The sequence below is a fragment of the Bombus vosnesenskii genome, unplaced genomic scaffold (assembly GCF_011952255.1).
Source record: "Bombus vosnesenskii isolate JDL3184/JDL3185 unplaced genomic scaffold, Bvos_JDL3184-5_v1.1 scf7180000013991, whole genome shotgun sequence".
NCBI classification, from domain to species: domain Eukaryota; kingdom Metazoa; phylum Arthropoda; class Insecta; order Hymenoptera; family Apidae; genus Bombus; species Bombus vosnesenskii.
In genome coordinates this window covers 209462-230863 of record NW_022883317.1, presented here as the reverse complement: position 1 = coordinate 230863, position 21402 = coordinate 209462, and the positions used below count along the sequence as shown (strand labels likewise).

Here is a 21402-nt window from a genome sequence, read left to right as displayed (position 1 = left end):
CTATTGGGTTGGCAACTAAGTGATTGCGGATTTTGTCATTAGATGGCAATGATAATTTTATCATTAGATGATAATGACATTAGAAGATGGTCATTACCACCTAATGACAAAATCCGCAATCGCTTAGTTGCCAACCTAATACGATAAGTCTAACAAAGGTTAAAATCTTCCTGAAACCTTTCTGTTTGCAATTACGTAACTAATTTATGTTCTACGAAAAGTAAGTAAAGTTTCTGTGTATTTTCAAAGAATAGCGTAAAACGTAAAGCAGAGACGTATTATACATTATCGTAGATAATTATTTGGACGCTCGATGTTATCCGATGACAAATCAAATATTTATATTATATTTTCAATATTATTTATGGAAGGATACTTTTTTATGTCTAATTCTCTACATTTTGTCACAAACTGAGATGAAATGTTCTGTTGAATTTAAATTGAAACAAAAAATACACTTGCACCGATTAAATTCCATCATTGTGTCTAATAAATAGTTGACGCTCGATCAAATCTACAGGGTGGTTGGTAACTGATGGTACAAGCGGAAAGGGGGTGATTCTACGCGAAAAAAGAAGTCGAAAATATAGAATAGAAATTTTTCGTTCGAGGCTTTGTTTTCGAGAAAATCGACTTTGAATTTTCGCTCGGTACGTGTGCACTTTATCACGTCTCGTTATAACGGATCTCACTGTAGATTTTTAAAAAAATTTAAGAAAAAATAAAAAAAAATTTTTTATTGTATATTTTCGACTTTTTTTCCGCGTAGAATCGCCTCCTTTCCGCTTGTACCATCAGTTACCAACCACCCTGTATATAAACTTTTATATTATGGCTGCAAACACATGTTTTAATTACATGTGTATTCCAAGACAATTTGTCGCTTTTGATCGCATCGATCCAAAGTTTAGTCTCTCTTTTTCCTTTAGCAACAGAAAAGTCGTCCTAACATTAAACATATCTTCACATTGAACAGTTTAACTTGGTAAAAATTGTATTTAAATTGTATAAAAATTGAATGAAAATTGACAGTTAGGGCATTTTGAATATAACCGATAAATAGAAGATACTTTGAAATAGAAAGTGTCCCATTGAACAATCAAACATTTTTATTAGAACATTAATAAAAAAATGAGAAGAAATCTTGCATCTAACGGTGCACTGTGTTAAAACACTTTAAACATAAATATGGCTCATTGATACAATCTGGACAATAAGTGGTCACCTTTTTGGTTCGATTCTTAGCAATTTTTCATCCTAACTGTTTAACATTTTTTGCATACCACTCTCTGCAAAATTTTCGTGCTAGGTACGCTTGCCCATCTTTCTTCAGCATTTCGTGTCGCAATCTTTGTCGAATAAGTATATTTGACGACTCTGGCGAATGGCACTGTACAAGGTGCATTGCGAGTGCCATTCTAAAATCTGATAACTTGATTTTTGTTTTTGTTGCTTGTTTATAGAGTATCATCGCGTTTGAAATTGATGTATCTAACAATAACTCTAAAGCTAATTTTATATACCACTCGAGGGTTCTTCTATGTGGTGTAGAATATGCTATCATTCGATCTGATAAATCTACAGCACATTTTCCTCTCTTGTAATTTACACTACCATTGGTTTATCGCAAACATAATTTTCTTTGCAGACCTGTACCATTTCAGCCGAACGTTTCGTCGAAATCATAAGAATAATCATAATACTGTTTACTAATATCTTCTACACGTTTCAACAATATATTCCGCGCGTTTTGCCTACGACGAAATAACGAAAGCGAATGGTTTGTTGAAATAAATAAATCCTTGTTATATGTCCCTATCAACTGTTACCACGGCGCCACGGTGGTCACCCGTGACCACCAATAAGATGAACGGTCCATCGGGGAAGAATTGTTGTCTTACATCATCAATTTATTATTATTTTTCCATTATATGCTTTGAATAATAAAAATACTCCCGTGGCGTCCTCAGCGAAACATGCGATTTAGGCGTGGCAGTCAAAGTGTTAATATCTAACATTGTTTTTCCCAATCTACTTATCTACTTACTGTATACGCGGTTACTTGAAATACGATCAGAGACGGAAATTATATCGAAGATCTTTACGCAAAGCATATTTTATACAGAGTGTCCCAGTTTTCCCTGCGAAACTTTGCCAATTATGCTATAAGCGAAATTAATGAAAAATGTTATATGAACACAGGCTCTTAAGTGGTTTTCTAAAAAATTGTAACAAAAATGCGAAACGATGTAATAACCACTGGTGTTTCGCTCTATTATACCATATGTTTACATAAATTCTAAGGTTTACCCAAAGAGGCAGTTGATTTGGTTAACCAATCAGGCAATGATTAAACGATCTTCAACGAGGATTAATTTCTTGGCCACTGACATCACCAGATATTAAGCCAAAGGATTTTTACTTGTGAAAGAAGTTTATCATATTATCGGTATATTATTAAACACAAATTAATATACGTCAGGAGTTTCGCGACGCACCCGTTCCAATTAAGGAAAATGAACAGCAAATTAGTCGTGCGATAGATTCTATTGCCCGTAGATGTTAGTCCTACGTTCGTAATAACGGACCACATTTTGAAATGGAATTAGAATATGAACCGACGTTCTATTCCTGTGCGGTATATAAGTGGTTTTTCTTATGTTTACTTATAGAATATACTGGTAAAGTTCTGCGGGAAAAAATTTGCGATATCCTGTATGTTTGTAATGATTTCGAGTGTCCAAATACTTATACACGGTAGTGTAGTTCTGTGATGGCTGTGCAGAAAGAAAGGAAGCGTATATCGTGTGTCTAAACCGGCTTGGCGTTCTTCGATATCGTAGAAAGTCGACGAGATTATTTTACGACGATATTCGAAACTCTCTGCGGCAAAAGTAAAAGCGATCGATGAAAATCTACTGTTGCGGAAGGTAATAAAACACAGAAACACAAGCTATAAACCTATCGTGATGGCAGTCGAACAACTGATAGTGACAGGATAAACGAGCTTTCAATGCACAGTGTAAAGAACGAAGTAAAGTAAGCGGGAAAATCGTAACAAATCCGTTGCAAAGATCGTTGAATTCTTTTTTGGCTAATTCAGCTACACAAAATTGGAGACGTACAGACTTTCGTGACCGATTGCAAATACATATGCAGCATGTCCAGCATAATTTGGTCAACGGATTAGAGGATTGTTCTATGTGCAAAAGTATAATTAAAAAAAATCGAAAATATGATAAACGTGTGAAGAATATTCGAACTTGGCTAATTATCGGGTTAATATGAATAAGTAATCAGAGACAGGTTATTCTACATGCGAAAATAGATCCAAAATGTGGAATAAAACTTTACCGTTTAACCTATTCACTGCCAGGCAAATTTTATTAGTTGTAGATATAGTACTAAAATGGCATTTACACTAATTTTAAAATGAAAAAGAATCCACTACGTAGCTGACTTTACTGAATAAAGTTCCTGTCACGGCATCGAAAACTACGAGATATCTCGTAGTTGGCAGTGAGTGGTTTACGGTTCGATCTTCGAGAATATAGAATTTCAACGTGTTTCATCAAGCGTATGATAAGCGTTTAAACTTATCTTTCCCGGAAATAGAGCTTTGAGAATAGAAATAGAGATATAGGGTTCTATATTTGAACCGCTTATTTCAATGTCTAGATCATTTCCAAAAAAAAGAGACAATTTGCATAATGAATTTACATACAGGGTAGTTGGTAACTGGTGGTACAAGCGGAAAGGGGGTGATTCTACGCGAAAAAAGAAGTCGAAAATATAGAATAACAATTTTTCGTTTGAGGCTTTGTTTTCGAGAAAATAGACTTTGAATTTTCGCTCGGTACGCGTGCGGTACGTTATAACGGATCTCACTATAGATCGTTGTCTCGATGGAAAAATTAAAAAAAAATTTTTATTCCATATTTTCGACTTCTTTCTTCGCGTAGAATCACCCCCTTTCCGCTTGTACCACCAGTTACCAACCACCCTGTATATTTAAGCACATAAAGACGCGAATAAGCCAAGTAGACGTTGCCAGAATTTGTCAATCAATGGAAACGTAAATAGCCCAATTCGAAACAAAGGAAAATGGACTCGCACCATTTTCAAAAACCATCCATTTTCCACTTATTTTTAAACGTATGATCATCCTCTAGTCGTTTCACTACTAACCACATTATGCGGGACATCCTGTATATTCAGCTAGAACACATCGTTATTTACGAGCCACACGGTATATCGAACACTTGAACATCGCTTATAGGAAAAGAGAGAAAAGAGGAGCGTGTTTCTCCATCGTATTTCCGTGGTGTATTGTCACCTGACGCTTACATGAAATTCCATGTTACAGTTGTAATTCGTTGGCAAAAAAAAAAAGGGGGAACGATTCGAGTCTGTAAAGTTGTACGTCGGGGCGCTGTTCGTCGAAACGATCCTGCGAAGAGAGAAAAGGGAGGGGGAAAGAAAGAAAAAAGAGAGAGAGAATAACTCGCGATTTTTATTCCGGCAGCTCTCGAACAATTACGATCTTGAATTATGAATCAAACGTTAACGAGTCCGACGACGAGCTGCTGTATTCCGTGCCGTAACGTTGAAAAGCGGAACAAGGAGAACGAGAAAGGAGAGCGAAGGGGGAACGAGACGAAAAAAGAAAAGAGGAATGGATTTCTGGTCTTTGTTCCGCCATTAAAAGATTTTGCTTTGGACAGACTCTCGAAAAACGGTCTTTCTCGAATTCGCCCACCCTCTTGTTTATTCAGCTATTTTTCTGTCGTATCTACGGAATTTCTCTTCCTTTATTCGCGCAAACCCTGGCACAGGCTTTCGATTCGATCGTTGGATAGATCTTGGCGCGCTTATAACGAGCGAACGAACAGAGAATGGAAAGTATAGAGACAGAGAAGAAAAGGTATGGAGGGACGTGCGTGGTTGTTACGTTGCAATTACGAGACGGTTTTTCTATCTGCGATAACTGTTGCACATTACCAAGCACTTGTTTTTACCAAACATTTTTGTTCAATTTTTCTTTCTTCTGCAAAATTACGGACGTAGACCGTCACGAATGAGAAACATAAATTACTATGTATTACATTTCCCTTCTTTTTGTTTATAGAACAGCGGTTTTTAGGTTAGACACGCTATATATCAATTCCATATCAAAATATATGTTTCTATCGTCGTATCGAGCATTTCAAAAATATCAATAAGACGAATAATGAACAATTTACAAATTAAATCAACATGACATTGATTTTCTGTGAAACTCGAAGTTTATTTTAAAAAAAGGATATATGCAAGGTGGTTGGTAACTGGTGGTACAAGTGGAAAGGGGGTGATTCTACGCGAAAAAAGAAGTCGAAAATATAGAATAACAATTTTTCGTTCGAGGCTTTGTTTTCGAGAAAATCGACTTTGAATTTTCGCTCGGTACGCGTGCACTTTATCACGTCTCGTTATAACGGATCTCACTGTAGATCGGTCTCGATGGAAAAATTAAAAAAAAAAAAAAAAATTTTTGTTCTATATTTTCGACTTCTTTTTTCGCGTAGAATCGCCCCATTTCCGCTTGTACCACCAGTTACCAACCACCCTGTATATAGCGTATTGCTTAACCGCATTTCTCGTTGCGTTCTATAACTTTAAGCCATCTATCAGGCAAGATGCAGTCGTCAGGACGTGTTTCTGTCTCATTTACTAATTGCAAGTGAGCATCGGATAAGGCATGTTGCATCGATCTGAAACCGGTAGCAATCCGAAGGAGTAACGTCTAGCGAATAAGCTGTGAGACATCCAAGCCAAGACTCGTGATGTCTTTTGTCGCAGAAGCACCATGTGTCTCAACGTTGTCACGCGGTAATTTTGCAGAACGTTCTCCTTTGTCAATGCCCTGACAGTTGCATCTTGTTTGAGGACAATCAGCCAATATCTTTCGCTGATGGAATTCATCGCATGCCCGATGTATGGCTTAACGTTATAGAAAGCAGCGTCACAGAGAAATATCTTGATCCAACAACGCGCGATATGTTTAAAAATAAGCTTCGTCATTTTTAAACTTAACATTTTACCGACCGATTAATTGGTTTTTTGTCGCCGACGTTTACCGACCGATAGCCTATTAATCGGCTTTTTGTCGCCGACGCGTATCGACTGATAGCCTATTAATCGGCTTTTTGTCGCCGACAATCTTTCTCATTATTTGAGCAGTAATCTGTTATTTAGTACTAAGGTACCTTGCTCAGTTGCGTCAGTTGCATTGCTTCGTAAGCTCCCACAGTTTTATGCCAATTTGAAAAACTTAACGTTCTCAATAAACGAAAAGAATGGTCTTGGAGAGCCTAAACCGAAACAGAGGCGGCGCCAGGGAGAATTTGCGCCTGAGCTGCCGGTCGAACGTGCGTATGCTGTTGAACCGCTAGTGGTCGGTAAAGTGTTAATATTTTCAAATTGTACCGACTGTTTTGCGAAATGCTTGCAGACCATTCGAATGTACTTGGTCGATCTTCCAACTTACTTGCCACGTACGCACATTAAAGAGTACGAAAGAGAACAGGGAATCGATGATTAGTCGGAATAGTAAACGCGTCTTTCTTCTTCTTCGTCGTTCATTTCGACGACAAAGTTTGTCGATGGTCAGGTTTCTGCGGTAATTAACAATCGCGATTACCACTCGACCAATCAAAGACCACCGCATTGCGTCAGTACGCGCGGCGAGGTATATCGCAAGGTACCGCCTTGTAACTTTCCTCGCCAACCATCCCTCGCTACTCTCGCTACTCTCGCTATTTCTCTCGCTCATTCCTCTTGCTCATTCCCCTCGCCACCCACCACCTACCACTCCTCTTTACTCCCCCTGACCTCTACGCGCTCTTCCCTTCCCACCCCACTTGCCGCCGCTCTTACCGCCGCTCTTACCGCCGCTCTTACCGCCCTTCATGCTCCTGGCAACTAGCGATGGGCTCAAGTACAGTGCATCGCTAGAAAGAAGACTAAGAAACGCGAGTCTGATCGATTATTTCGTGTAGACTGGCTATCTAAGCCGACTCATAAAGCTAAGCGCGCGTATGGCTGAAAGTGCCACATATATAAATAAGATAAAATTACTGTCTTCTTTGCAATTAAGTCTTCTATATAGCAATGCAGTTACTGTGAATTTATGTTATAGTTACACACTACCGCTTAAAAATATATGCATATTCGCTTACTTCTCATAGAAATAATGAATTAGTTAGAAAATTACAAAGAGAAAGATTGTGCATGATTTCAACGGAGCTGTGGTACGATATCACCATGTGATAAAGTTTGTTTTTAAAATCTATATACATTGTCCAAATCCGCTTTAAAAATATATTTCAAATATTTCAAATACTGGCATAAGCTAATAATGTTAATAATGAAAATGCACTTCAAAATGCATAGCATAATAGATACGTAGGATAAAAAGCTTAAAAGAATAAGTACATATTGAACTTGATCCCATCACTACTGGCGGCAAGTCTCGCTCCCTTTTAGTCGGCTTCGTTCTTTTCCTTCCCTTCTCGAAGCTCAGCGCCCCGACCTCCTCAACCTCAACCTCGTCGTCGACATTGACGTCGCCGTTACGTTCTCTGCCATTACTATCACTATTACCAGTCGCCGTTACCGGCTACGTCTCCGTCATCGTCGCTAACCCTTCGTGTCCTCTTTTGTGTCTTTGAGTCGCAATTCGACACAATTTAATTAAACGTTTAGTTATGAAAATTGATAGACAGCAGCGTGGCGTACAACCGAGCCAGTAGTAGCAACGGTGTTAACACTTTACCGACCGATAGCCTATTAATCGATTTTTTGTCGCCGACGCGTACCGACCGATAGTCTATTAATCGGCTTTTTATCGCCGACAATCTTTCTTATTATTTGAACAGTAATTTGTTATTTAGTACCAAGGTACCTCGCTCAGTTGCGTCAGTTGCGTTGCTTCGTAAGCCCCCACAGTTTCATGCCAATTTGAAAAACTTACCGTTCGCAATAAACGAAAAGAATTGTATCGGAGAGTCTAAACCGAAACAGAGTCGGCGCCAGGGAGAATCTGCGCCTGAACTGCCGGTCGGACGTGCGTATGCTGTTGAATCGCTAACGGTCAGTAAAGTGTTAAGTATCAGATTACATATTTTCGTGCAACGTGTATCCACAACAATCGCGGTACAATCGGCTGGGATAGACCGATTCTACGTGAACAGATAAGAAGAAAATAAGAATAATAAATGCAGTGGAATTTGTTCGTTCGCTTACGAGAAGATAAATTTGGAAAATTTGTCAAGTACATTTGTACTTGGCAACGGTATGATAGAAGAAGTTTCTCTGTAACTGCGATCGAGTACTCTGATATGATAAAAAACTGAAACGGGGGACATATTTGCATCGCTGGACACGTTCCATGTTTTTTTGTAACGGCTATCCGATTCCAACTTACAAATGCCAATTACTGGTACACTTATTGCTGTATGAAAAAAAAAAATGTTCAGGCAGCGCTTTAATGGTTTCGAGGGAGACGTAATCTGGGGTAATCAGTTTTTGTGCGGATGGATGCAGAACACGGAGGTCGTACGAAGGTAACATGCGTTTACTTAAATGAGATTATATCATTTTTATCGGACTAATAAAAATAAAAGTTGAAGTATCCAGCAAATTAACAATAATACTAGCTGCTCGATGTGAGTAGATTAATAATTTTATATGAGAAATGCGACAGAAATTACGACTGCGTTTAAAAAAACGTATGTCGAAACTCGAATTCAATTGCTGTGTAAACATCTTCTTCGCACAACAGATAGTTACGTCAGTTACACCAGTAATTCCTATTTATAGATTAAAACCAGACAAACTTCTTTGTACAAACTTGTTTCCTAATAAGATCTGTGTAAACATAAATTTCTAGTTCTTCGGGTTTCTATCGTGTTTTTACCTGTGTCCTGACGTCTCGTCGATATTTCCGGTTACCGAAACTGCTCCACGTCTATCCCGAAGAAACGAACTCGAGTAGAAAACCCAAGAACCAAAAACAAATATATAGTCGTTTAATCGTCGTGAAAGTTTCGAATCTAAAACGATCGGATCATATGCGTGATCTCTATAGAATCGAACGATACGTTTGTTCCAGAGGTGACGATGTACAACGATCGATCGAGCTGCTGGACAAAGTGCTCTCAGAGTACGACGAGCACGAAGCAGAGGGCGAAGGTGGTGGAGGCGTCGGCGTCGGCAGTGGCGGTGGCGGCGGCGGTGGCGGTGGCGGTGGCGGCGACGGTAGTGGAGGTGGCAGCGGCGGAGGTGTTGGGGATTGTGGCAGCAGCACCGAACCGAGTATTGGCCTCACACCCGACGACGAAAGTCCGTCCTTAGGTATCTTTTATCCTCTTTTCTCTTCTCCCTCCCTCCTGCCCTCCCCTTCGCCCCCATTTCTTTCCTATTTTACTCCTTCCTTCTCCTCTTTCGTTCTTTCGATTTTCGTTATCTCGATCGTATCGATTACATGCTCGTTTATCTTCGTTTTTAGCAAATTTCGAAAGCTTCTTGTCTTTCCCGCTCCCTTCCCTGCCCCGTATATTATCATATTACGTTTCGAGACACTTTTTATTATTTCCGGTGGTTCGCCACGGGTTTCGTCAGTTACGTTCTTTAATTATCGCAACGGTTAGAAATGATTTCCGGTATATTTTTAAATGAAAAGCGTAGGTCGCAATGTTTTTCTCTTTTTTCCCCTTTTGTTCTTTTTTTGTTTTCGTTAAAATAAGTAAAAAGCGTCGTACGAATACATGTACGTCCTATGTACCGTAGTATTCGAGCTATGGGTGATTAGAGAACATGTTCAAAGTGTCTGTCTCGTGTCTCGACACGCCAGCTGCGTTGAAATAGCTCTACTTTCGAGCTGCACGAGAAGGAAGTCACGCGACTCGATGGAACATTGATACGCGACTCGTGCGTAGAACCAAAATTGCTATAAAAATACCAGTGAGTTTCGCAATTAATCAGATTCGCTTTCTAAGCGCACACGTCATTTTCTTCCTTTTTTTCTTTCTTTTTTTTTTGTTGGCTTGCATAACCAAACGTTATTTTGTCGGTGCTGCTGGTGGAGAAACCACGTGATTTCAAATTAGACAGAAATAAATGATATTAATAACGCTTAGAAAACTTTCCTGCTATAAATGCTGTATGATAAACGGGATTTCAACGAGACTGGCTAATGCTCGATCTAATTGCTGTAATCGGTTTAAAGCTGTGAAAGTTTATGTCTCGTATCTTATGTATTATTTGCCACGAATTGATTCATTAACGGATAATGCCTTTCGTGCTGTCACTCTACCTCTCTAACGAGTAATAAAAACGGCAGAATATCTTTTATATTTATTAAAATTTACAATCAATTCTCGCATTGAGAATTTTCAGTAATTTTTCTGGCGTGGCGCAGTGGCAAGGCTAATTATTTATAATAAGTTAATACTTATTATAGATAAGTATAACTTGTAAGTAAGTATTATAAATAAGTAAATATTACTTAATTTAAATAACTAATTGAATCTAGCGTTTAGGTCTGGCGGGTAAGTGTCTCTTCAGCCTGTGAATCTGGTCCGACGTACCAAGTAGTCCAGTGATTAGGGGGTTTCGGTGTTTCTTGACTCTTTCGCTATATCCGTCGCTATATTTTCTATTTCCTCTTTGACTGTGGGTATCTTGAGGTCGCGATGTATTGTTTCGTTGGTAACATACCAAGGTGCATCAATTAGGGATCTTAGCGCTTTCGATTGGAAGCGTTGAAATATTTCAATGTTGGAGTTACTTGCTGTTCCCCATAGTTGGATTCCGTAGGTCCGGAAGAATATCTGATCGTTCGAAACGGAAGGAAAAACCCTTCGTTTAAAAATTCCTCTCGACGACGATAATCTAGCGAAATGTCTCGAAAGATGTAATTGTCTGGCGACGATCGTTACGACTAGGACTGCGGATTTTTATGCAATTTCGTACCTCTAGTGACATAACTAAAGGAATGGAACCTACATAAATATTTATTTCATCCACTAAACGTTATAACAGATATACTTCGTTTAAAATATTTTCTATATTTTCCCATATTATGTACGTTTTATGGAACCTTAAATCTCTCAACAACTCCCATAAATGGCTAAAAATGCGCAGTCTAGCGACGATATTATTAAATCGACGAGACGTTAAAAGGATTAAAATAGAAGGTTCATGTGAAATTTCACTTCTGACAATGATATGGTTAAAGATATGGTTAAAGAACGGTAAGAATAGCTGGTTTCTTTTCGACAGGGCATCAATCCGAGGACGACGGTTACATGAGTATGAATGGACGAAAAGCGAAGATGGCCCTGATAGCGCTGCGTCCAGTTCCAGATTGTCCAGAGCCACAGGATCTCGCGGGAATATCTACGCAAGAATTTCCGCCACCGCCGGAAGAAGCCGAACGAATCATTTCTACTTTGTTGCCCATGTAAGTTCACCTCAGCTTCGTCGCGTTCGAGCCACTTGAAAGGAATCGATTCAACGACACGCTTAGCCCTTCGTCTTGTCGTATATAAACCTTATCTAAATCTTATTGTATATAAACGGACTTTTCGCATATGGTTCGATATTAACACTTTACCGACCGATAGCCGATTAATCGGCTTTTTGTCGCCGACGCGTACCGACCGATAGCCGATTAATCGGCTTTTTATCGCCGACAATCTTTCTTATTACTTGAACAGTAATTTGTTATTTAGTACCAAGACACCTTGCCCAGTTGCGTCAGTTGCGTTGCTTCGTAAGCTCCCACAGTTTTATGCCAATTTGAAAAACTGACCGTTCTCAATAAACGAAAAGAATGGTCTTGGAGAGTCTAAACCGAAACAGAGGCGGCGCCAGGGAGAATTTGCGTCTGAGTTGCCGGTCGGACGTGCGTATGCTGTTGAACCGCTAGCGGTCAGTAAAGTGTTAACGACAAACTATAATAATGTGAGTAACAAGAGAGCAAAGAATGGAAGGGAATTGAGAAAAACTGGAAACTTTGACTCACGAAAGTATTTGAAAGTACATAGCGTTAATGAAATTTCGAAATGTTTTATACGCGTGTAATACGTACCACCCAGACGAGCTAATAACTACGAAGGTAAAAGTTTTCTGTGGCGAGTGTGGAAATACGTGGAATCGCGAGCAAGTACAGTCGCAGCGATACTTGAAGCGATAACGAAATCATTTTTCTGTTTTAACAAACTATCGATTAAGGATGAGACCACGCCTCGAACGAGTTGCAAATTTTCATATTCTTGCGAATATTTACGAAAACTATGTATACTCTATATACTATGGCAGTAAAGAATTTTCGAAAAGCATTTCGTTAAAATGATTTCCTTCGACATTTTTTCGAAATCTTTGAGTTGGTAGATTTTGTTTAAATTAAATTAAAGGTAGCTGATAGGTGTCTGTCGATAATAATTGATAATCTATTCAAGCCAAGACGGTTGTTCGTGCGAGTGCATATTTTTTATGTAATAAAATGCAAGTAGAGAAATGAAATTTAGATAGAAATTTGTTATCTTCTCTATTTTGCATTTTCTGCATAATCCATACGCTTTGCATATTTATGCATCGAAGCATAAATATGCAAGAATGTATTGTATATCTGGTGCTTATGTCGCATAGTTATCTCGTTGCCGGATAACCTTCTAATCTGAAATTTCGCGAAACGATGAAAAACCTGTAAAACTTGAATTCATCGACTCAAAGACGATTGTACGTTGGAAAAGCAATTTTAATTAAACAAATAAATAACGATAATAAAAGTTAGAGTATGTAACCGCTACATATAATCGTAGGGTATCGCCTGGAAATTCTTCGAAGAGAAACCAAGGTCACTCCTCTTCTCGTCGAAGCGGTCGCCAACAGTGGATGATAGCCATGGAGGACAGCATACGACATGGAAACGGTAGCACGGTTACCACTCAAACGACTCTCGTGAGTATCCTTGCGAGCTTCTTCGAATCTAAAATGCTCGCTTTTTAGTATTCTCACGACTATCGTTCCTTTCTTACTACATCTTTATCGTCAAGGTTGGCAGAGCAGCTCTTATTCGTAATGTAAACGTACGGCGGTGTAACGTGCAACTGAACCAATAGATTTGTTCAATTTGAAACACACGGCCAAGAAATAAACTCGCTTTATACGTATAATACGGTATACGTACTCGTCGCATATTTACATTTAAACAACTATAACTAATCTTTGGTATCGTTCTTATTCCCTCCCTTTTTCTTTATCTTTCTATAATATAATCGAGCTACTCTTCGTAGTCACAATCACATATGGGAGATATTTTAGCGAGCCTATCTGCAGTTCACATGGCAGCAATAAGAAATGACGATTATTATGGTTCAGTAATGCTCTCCACTGTAGGTAAATTGTATTTTCGCACAGCCCAAAACTCGACATCAGAGACCGTATGGCTGGGAAAACGGGAACAGCGAAGCATTGAAATTGGCTCAACCTCCGAGCCCGCCGAGCAAATTCGCCAGCTTACCATACGATGGTAAGGTGTCTTTCGGTTGGATCCCGCCACGAACCAATCCAACTACCATTGAGAAGCACCGCGAGGTTAGACGTCGATCATCGGAAGAAGATGGCCTCGAGGCGAACAAAAATCATCGACAGAGCTTCGACAAGGATCGAACGCCTCATCTACGAAAGCAACGTCAGAGTAACGAAATCACCAAGTCGAGCAGCGTGGAGGATCGTCTGCTGATGAATCACGAGCAATCCGAGCAGAACAGCCGAAGAAGAAACGATTCTGACTCGAGCGAAGGCAGATTCTCGAGAAACTCCGAATCAGAGAGATCTTCTATCCCACGGTCGAGCTCGGTCAGCGTCGAAAGATATTCGATGCGAGCTACTTGCGGATCATCCGACTTCTCCAGGGCGAACTCCACCTCGAACGAAAGATTCCACTCAGATTTTTCGATAGCCGTGGCCAGTGCCAGTTCCAACGATCGAGTCTCCGTGCCAACGTCCGATCCTTTCTCCATTCGAAATCTCGACTTCGTTTCCTTCTCTTTGCCGACCAGAACAGACTCCAATGAAAGATTCTCGGCACCAACTTCGGACAGGTGTTCGGAGGAACGCTACTCGGACATGTTCTCCACGAGGAATTCGGACTTCTCCACGAGGAATTCCACAGACTTTAGGACTCAATCTGAGGAGGAGAGATTTTCTGACGACTCGTTGGAGGAGCTTCTGCCTCCTCCCCCGCCCATCAGTAAGAGACATTCTATTGCTTGGGAAGTACCTCTGGAGGATGATCCACTTTATGCTCCCGGAAGTACCAAGGTGATTGGTAGGAGACGACGTAAAAGCAGCGACGTGTCCAGTAAGTTATTCTCTTGCTGACGAAATTCGACTCTTGTAACTCCAATATCATGTTAGTCGATATATAGGGTAGAGTCTATAGAATGATTTGCTATTAGTAGGCTGCGGATTTTTCTCGCACGCACAGAGCCAGCTCCACGTGAAAATAGTTGTATGAACGTTATGGCGAGTTGTCAATATACACAATATATTTTCTTGTTTATGGAAACCACTGAAAGGCAAAAGCAACATCGACGTTTCTAACGTGACTAGCAATTTTTCATTCTAACGAAACTTTACGCTATTTTTCAGCCATTTGCGAACATGTATGAGAAACAGCTATCAATCAAAATTCATCCGTATCTCCTGCACACCAACTACAGCTACGTCTGTAACGAAAACAAACATTTTTAAAATAGCTTCTCTTCGTAGCAAATCGATATATTCTCTTTCCTTTTATTGTATTATGCAGATCGTTAAGATTCATTGAAAAATATTTGAATTTGTCTAGTTGCAAAGCAAATTCTTCTACCTTAACGTAAACCACTCAACTTTACCCTATATCCTAGATTAATTTGATTTTCGAAAAATTTACTCATTTTTAGCAAGTGATATAAGTAAGTATCAATTGTAAGTATCATTATCTGATAGATGTTTGTGGATGTTTATGCATTTTCGGGAATTTTAAGGCTGTCAGAATCGATAGAATGCCTAGAATATTTAATAAATAAGAAAATATATAATAAAGTATCTGATACAATATCTCATTTCTTTAATCACGTTCCTTAATCGTAAAAATATAAAGATGCATAATCACTCACGGTATATTAATATAATCGATCCTCCTCGAAATGAAAATATTCGTCAACTAAATTTTTAATTTCAGGTGTCGGATCAGCATCGAAACTACGCGACTTCGACGACTGGCAAGATCCCCGGTTATCGACCACTGACGATGATCTAGTCTCTCCGTACTCGGACTCCTCGACGAACGAGCTTGATCAGATACGACCCCAAGAACTAACCAAGAACGGCACTTACGTGATACGTCGTGGTCGAAAGAAAGAACGAAAAAGTTTACCAAAAGTCCCGACCAAAACCAAAAGCTTATCGTTTGAGAATAACGAGGAGAATCGGTTGTCCGACGTGAAACGATACTCGAGTACTTTCGATAATATTAGAAGTCTCCTGAGAGAAAATAAACTGGACGAACCTATGAACGATCCACCGATGGAATTTCCACCGTCGGTTCCACCCGACCTGGTCAGAGTCGTTTCTCTTCCAGCGATTAACGACGAAACCGGCAATTGGCCGCGAGAATTGGAAGTAACTGTCGAAGAGGAAGAAAGTTCAGACCTTTCAGACAAGGATAAGAAACCTCGGGAGATGTTCGAGCTGCTCCAGTTGTCGTCCTCGTTATCGTCCACCGACAATCCTGACAAAGACAGAATCGATGTCGATTTGTCGAATCAAGAATCGAGAAACGCTACTACCGAGTTGAACAGCACGTGCAACGGAGTTTCGCTATCAGCCTCTAACAGCTATTCGAAAGGGTTCGCTGGCTTAACACCGTCTAGTGGGAATGTGTTTAACGAGGAACCAAGAAAATCTCCAAATTGTAGTAACGAACATCGATTAACGTCCAAGATCCCTGTTAACTTACTGATTGAAGATCAGATTGTGAAAAAAGCTTTGAAGGAAAATCGTAGACAATTGGAGAAGGTCAGTGATGCGATCAAGGAAATTGAGAATGTGAAGAATAGCGAGTCTTATTCGGAGAGCAAGACACGATGGGCAAGGAGTGGAGAAGCGAAGCAACCATTGGCAAGAAAAAGCAGTCTTGATAGCGAATCGAATGATCGTGGAGTTGTGGATCGAAGTGGAGCGAGGAAACAGCATCATGATTCGGATTTTGATTCGGATACAGCGTCTAAAACCAGTCCTGAAACAACGGATATAGAGGCGAAAAGAACTAATGGGTCGGATATCTATGCGTCGGGAAAAAGATTGAGACAGAATGGAGTTGTTGAGACTCATAAGAATGATCAGAAGCAGATTGAAAATGTGATCGACGCTATTCTTGAAGATTCCAAGAATCCAGATTTTCAGGTGAGTTTTTTCCTCATTGATGTGCAAAGTTGTACAACTTGAACGAAGGAGAAAATTCAGGATTTTCACACACTACAATGGCAAAAGTATATACATGAACAAAGACCACGGAGGAGAAATATGATAAATTTGATTATAATATCGATAAGCTTGATGGATAAATGGAAATATTCTAATATGATACGTTTGGAGAGGAAAGGAATTCGAATTAAATGTAAAGATACAATATATAAAACTAATGATGTAACTTTTAACTTTTAAAATACTCAATTGCAATTTTGTTCACATCGGCAAAGAAAAATCTAATAGCAGAGAAAATTAATGACATCGTATTGATGATATGTTTGCTTCTAGGTGAGCGTGGAAGTTCTTGAGTTTCCTCCGTTACCACCATCGCCTGTCGAGGAAGCGGACGAAGAAAGTTCAGACATCGGTCAGACTGCCGCAATCGTCTCTAAGCCAAAAAATCATAGCAATCGAACGATGGAGTACAGACCTAGGGTACCGCCTCATCGTGGACCTGTTGCTAATCATTCCCTCTCGGATTCGAAAGATCAACAAACGTCTCTCAATACCAGATCCATGGATGCTGGATTTTCTCGGGGTAAAAGAACAACACCTAGTGCCACCAATTCCAGACGAGAGGTGCGTTTTACGAAATTTAAGCGAGGTGTTTTATCGTGTTTCAGGTAAAAAGATACCTAATAATAACAATAAGAAGGTGAGTCACGAGAAACAAGATATGTAGATGTCTCCGTTACTTGTTTTAATTTAATGAATGACTTCTCAGTACAAAAATTACAGTATTTGAGGATTATGTAATTACAACTTTACAAATGGCGAAATACTTACTCATAAATTTGATTAACTTAGTTGTGAAAAACTCTATATCTGTTACTCTGTTTCTGCTTCTTCTCGTCGTTCACCTTTGTATACGCGCTGTAACAAAGAATTATTATCAATTTTTAATTGTTGCTGTTGTCGTTGTCATGCGTTATTACTAGTGATTTATTTCTCGTAGCAAATACCCGTAGAACGAAGGACTTTGCCTACGGACCTACCTGGACCTTCACGACGACGTCCCTTCACCAAGAGACATTCGCCATCGGCGGAACCGTGCTCCTCAGTTGGAAATGGGGGCTGTAGTAGCAGTACTAACGCAAACGGGGCAAACAACGGAGCTTGCAGCAGCAGCAGTGGAACCACCGGTAACATAGCGACTGGTACCAGCGGAATGCAAACCTCTTGTTCGCTTCCAGAAACCCCTGTTTTCGCTAGAGGGAGCGACATTCCCAGAACTCCCCAGCATGCCAGCAATTCGACACAGATGCGTCGACAACCTGGTTGGTACGCTCCAACCACGGCTACCACCGGGTAAGAATCGTCTTTTTCGATCAAGTTATTGATTTTATCAAAATTTCAATATTACTACACATCTTGTCTTCCACTGTATTATCACGTTTCTCATTACGCCGCTTTTGTTCTTCTAAATATTTCACCATTTTTTTTCACTGATATAGTAGTAGTTAATATTCCTTAAAATGTCACTTTTGACACATAAAATAAAAAACTTTTACGTATCACTATATATATACGTATATATATGTATGCGTTTTCTGTTTCTTGAGAACAGTTTCTCTGTTTTCTGATCTGAAGGAACAGAATCATTTACTAAGGAGAACATAGAAAGCTTAAAATATAACTGCGTTATTGTCAAAAACAATGTATGTATTTCTAACTTGTACAACAGTTTAAAAACTTGAAAAATGGCGCTTCGTACGCGTGCCATGAGCGCGCTTGCGCGAACATAGCCACGAATTCCCGCGTAAGCAATTACTGTTTATCGTTGACCGATTGCGTATGCACGTGTATACTGTATACACAACTTAAAATCGATAACTCGATTCAACGAAGGAAACAAAAACAATAGCGATAACAAGAGTACGATAAAAATATATAAAATAAAAAGTATAAAAATTGATATTCGATGTGAACAGGTATCGCAGGAATAACCCGGGTTTGGAACAGGCGATAATCGGAACCGAGTTGTTGCGATTAGCCGGTGGCCCGAATCGTGGATGGTACCCGACGAGGAAGGCGAACCAACCGCGGCCAGCCTCGATCGAGCATCTCGAAAGACTAAACAACGCGTACGATCCACGCTTGGCTGGCTCCGGAGACCAAAGGAAACCATTGACTCTGCCGACAAACATCACACCGAACAAATACTTCGGCCAAAGTAAGCACAGCTCCGCCTCCAGTACTCGCGAGGCGCTACGGAGGGTCACTAGCTTGCTCATCAAGAAAGGTAAGCGCTGGAATTTGCGCTATTACAAGAGCCCGCGATCGTGGAAGCAGTGAACGTCGCCGCGGCCGGGCCTCTAGAAAATACGATGTCAGTCGCCAAGCCATCTCGATTCACTGTGAATCGTGTTTACTTCACAGATCGTCGTTTTCTGATCTCTAACTTCGCATTAAATCGAGTTCAAAGAATTTACGTTGTATTCTAATGAAATTTGTTTTATTCTCTGATTGAATTAAGGTTAGGTAGATCACAAAATAACGTTTTGTGATGTAAATAGATTCACAAACCGAGTATTGCTGCGAACATGGTTTTCGAAGTAACGATCGATTTCCCCCTTATTCGATAAATCGTTATCGCTTCTAGAAACGAAAACATTTGTATTTTTATTCTTAGAGGTATAACGTTTACGACGACGACATCGTTACAATAATCGATAAGTCGAAGTCAACGTCGATCGAATTAACCTAGCGTCAAAATTAAATTGGTCGAATTTACATATACGAGTATATAAAGTAAATCATCGTTATTTCAAAAGTCATTCGCATCGAGTTTTCAAGCGGTTTGACACATTTATCGGAATCCATGTAATAACCTCTTCAAAGCAACGCCAATAGTTTCTCTGACTTACTTCTTGCGTGACCTTTCGTGGCACTGAGTGTCACCAATTTAATTCTTGCTATCTTACTGCTGTACATGGTTTGTTTAAATAATTTGCTTTTCATAATAATCCTCATGTTTCCTATTGTAAGAAAGAAACTGAAAACTTGAATCTTATTATCTTGAGAAATCAGTTTCTTTCTCGCGATAATACTTTGATATATCTATATGTAGTTATCGCATTTTTATACTGTCATTAACACGCTGCAGATGATCGAATTATTACTTTAGTACACTTTACTAGTTTAATCTAATTTTTTCTATATTACTTGGAAGATGCTTTGACAGGTTTGTGTAGCGCTACAGCTATATATGTACTCCTGCCACATAAATAAAACTCTCCTGGGGGTATTCTAACCTAGAACTTGTAAACAATCGATTTCTTTTTCTCATTTTCTAAAGAGTATAGGTTTTCTGAAAGCATAAGTTTATGACAGGACTTTTTCAAAATTGTAAAATGAACGAAGTTATAGGAATTTGAAGATGTTATACAATATATAGGACGCGAATTTAAAAGCGTACAAGTTTTAAAAGGATTTTCTTGAAACTGCATTTTTCTTAAACGATTAAAAACGACCTCTCCAGTTCAGTTTGACTGATTGATTCCAAATTTTGCTCGCAATTATTAAAACGATCTTTTCCCTATCTTTTTCTTTTTTCTTTTTTCGATCGCTGTCATATCTTTCCCAATGGGGAGCTTAGTTTCCGGTAAGCCACGTGTATTTCGTCGCGTCGTGATTGTACAGTGGTTCCATCTGGCGAAAGCTCCGCAACTAGGTGGGACGAATCAACTGACCTTGAAAATATGAATGTACAAGACAAGAAGGATAGAGGAACAAGGCCTCCCTCCTCCGCGTTACACGCTGCAAGGCTAGCTTGTACATTTCCACGAGGCCACTCAATTTTCATTTTATCATCAAAATACATTTATGTCATTCCACTCCCTCTATTTCAATACTTATCAATCTTTCCCATTATCTTATATCGTCATGCAGTTTCGAAGTGTAAAGAGACTCGAGAATCGATCATATCGGTCCAGGTTAGACTATACACAGTCGTCGACCTGTTCTCGAGTCTTGTAACGTGGATAAGGTGTGTGCTCTTCTCTTTTCGAATAGCGCAACGTTGCGCCGGCCGGTTAGGGCAGTCGAAGAACCGGTATAATAAGAATGGTAAATGCTAAAGATTCACTAGAAAACTAGCGACGTTGCTGGAGCTCGCGATTTTCACGTCGAAATATCTCCTAGTACGAACAATACATCCCACGTCCTTCCACCAGTCGTTCACGTTATTGATTCAACTACGCATATAGAAGAAAATGTTCACTTGTTTCTCGCGGCGCGCGACGTTTCATCTTCCAATGCTGTTTCCGATTTCATTGCCTCCACGTTCGTACGAGGTTCTATAGAGGAGACACTTTATCAGCGACCATACACGTTTTACACGAACGAATTGTATGAGTCGATGCTGTATAGTCGGTCTTACGATGGATACGTCTAAATTATGTACGAGTAAATTCGCTGTAAGCAACATGAATTTGGTTTTGCCGATAGAGAAAACGGGCGCGTCACGGATCAATACTCATCCATGCGGAGATAGCGTCGACCGAACTGCATTTTCTCTTTCTTCGAATGTAACGCATCCAACATTACCAACTCGAGTCAACGACCCGTGTCTTAATCTGTCTTTTTTTACGCTAAATAGAATCAAAGAGTATTCTACGTCATTCTGCTGACGACAGCATCATTCAGAATTTATCTGAATTTATACATATACAGCGTTTCTTCTATTTTCGTATACATCGGATCGAGCCAACACTGAACACAACGAGAGAAAGCGAAAATAACATGGATGTGCGCAACCCTGTGCCTCCAGTCTTATCACCGCCGGTTATTTATTTATAGAACGTCGCGGTATCGATGCTCTGAAAAAGAGCTTCCGCG

General features: G+C 39.7%; 1 protein-coding gene across 9 annotated transcripts in view; it reads left to right on the top strand.

Moving 5' to 3' along the window:
- Window positions 1-21402, top strand: part of LOC117239425 — a 55269-nt gene that overhangs the window by 22907 nt on the left and 10960 nt on the right. For 5 of the 9 annotated variants that reach the window (XR_004494442.1, XM_033504971.1, XM_033504970.1 and 2 more), the window contains 8 exons: window positions 9152-9393; window positions 11323-11503; window positions 12867-13005; window positions 13465-14410; window positions 15275-16497; window positions 16852-17142; window positions 17519-17871; window positions 18495-18805. Coding sequence is in view for 8 of the 9 variants with exons in the window: in XM_033504971.1 (XP_033360862.1) it covers window positions 9152-9393; window positions 11323-11503; window positions 12867-13005; window positions 13465-14410; window positions 15275-16497; window positions 16852-17142; window positions 17519-17871; window positions 18495-18805 (3686 nt within the window). In the remaining variant the exon portion in view is untranslated. Of the gene's footprint in view, window positions 1-2795; window positions 2931-9151; window positions 9394-11322; window positions 11504-12866; window positions 13006-13464; window positions 14411-15274; window positions 16498-16851; window positions 17143-17186; window positions 17219-17518; window positions 17872-18494; window positions 18806-21402 lie in introns of those variants that run through there. The other 4 variants (XM_033504969.1, XM_033504973.1, XM_033504967.1 and 1 more) reach the window with 3 other exon arrangements.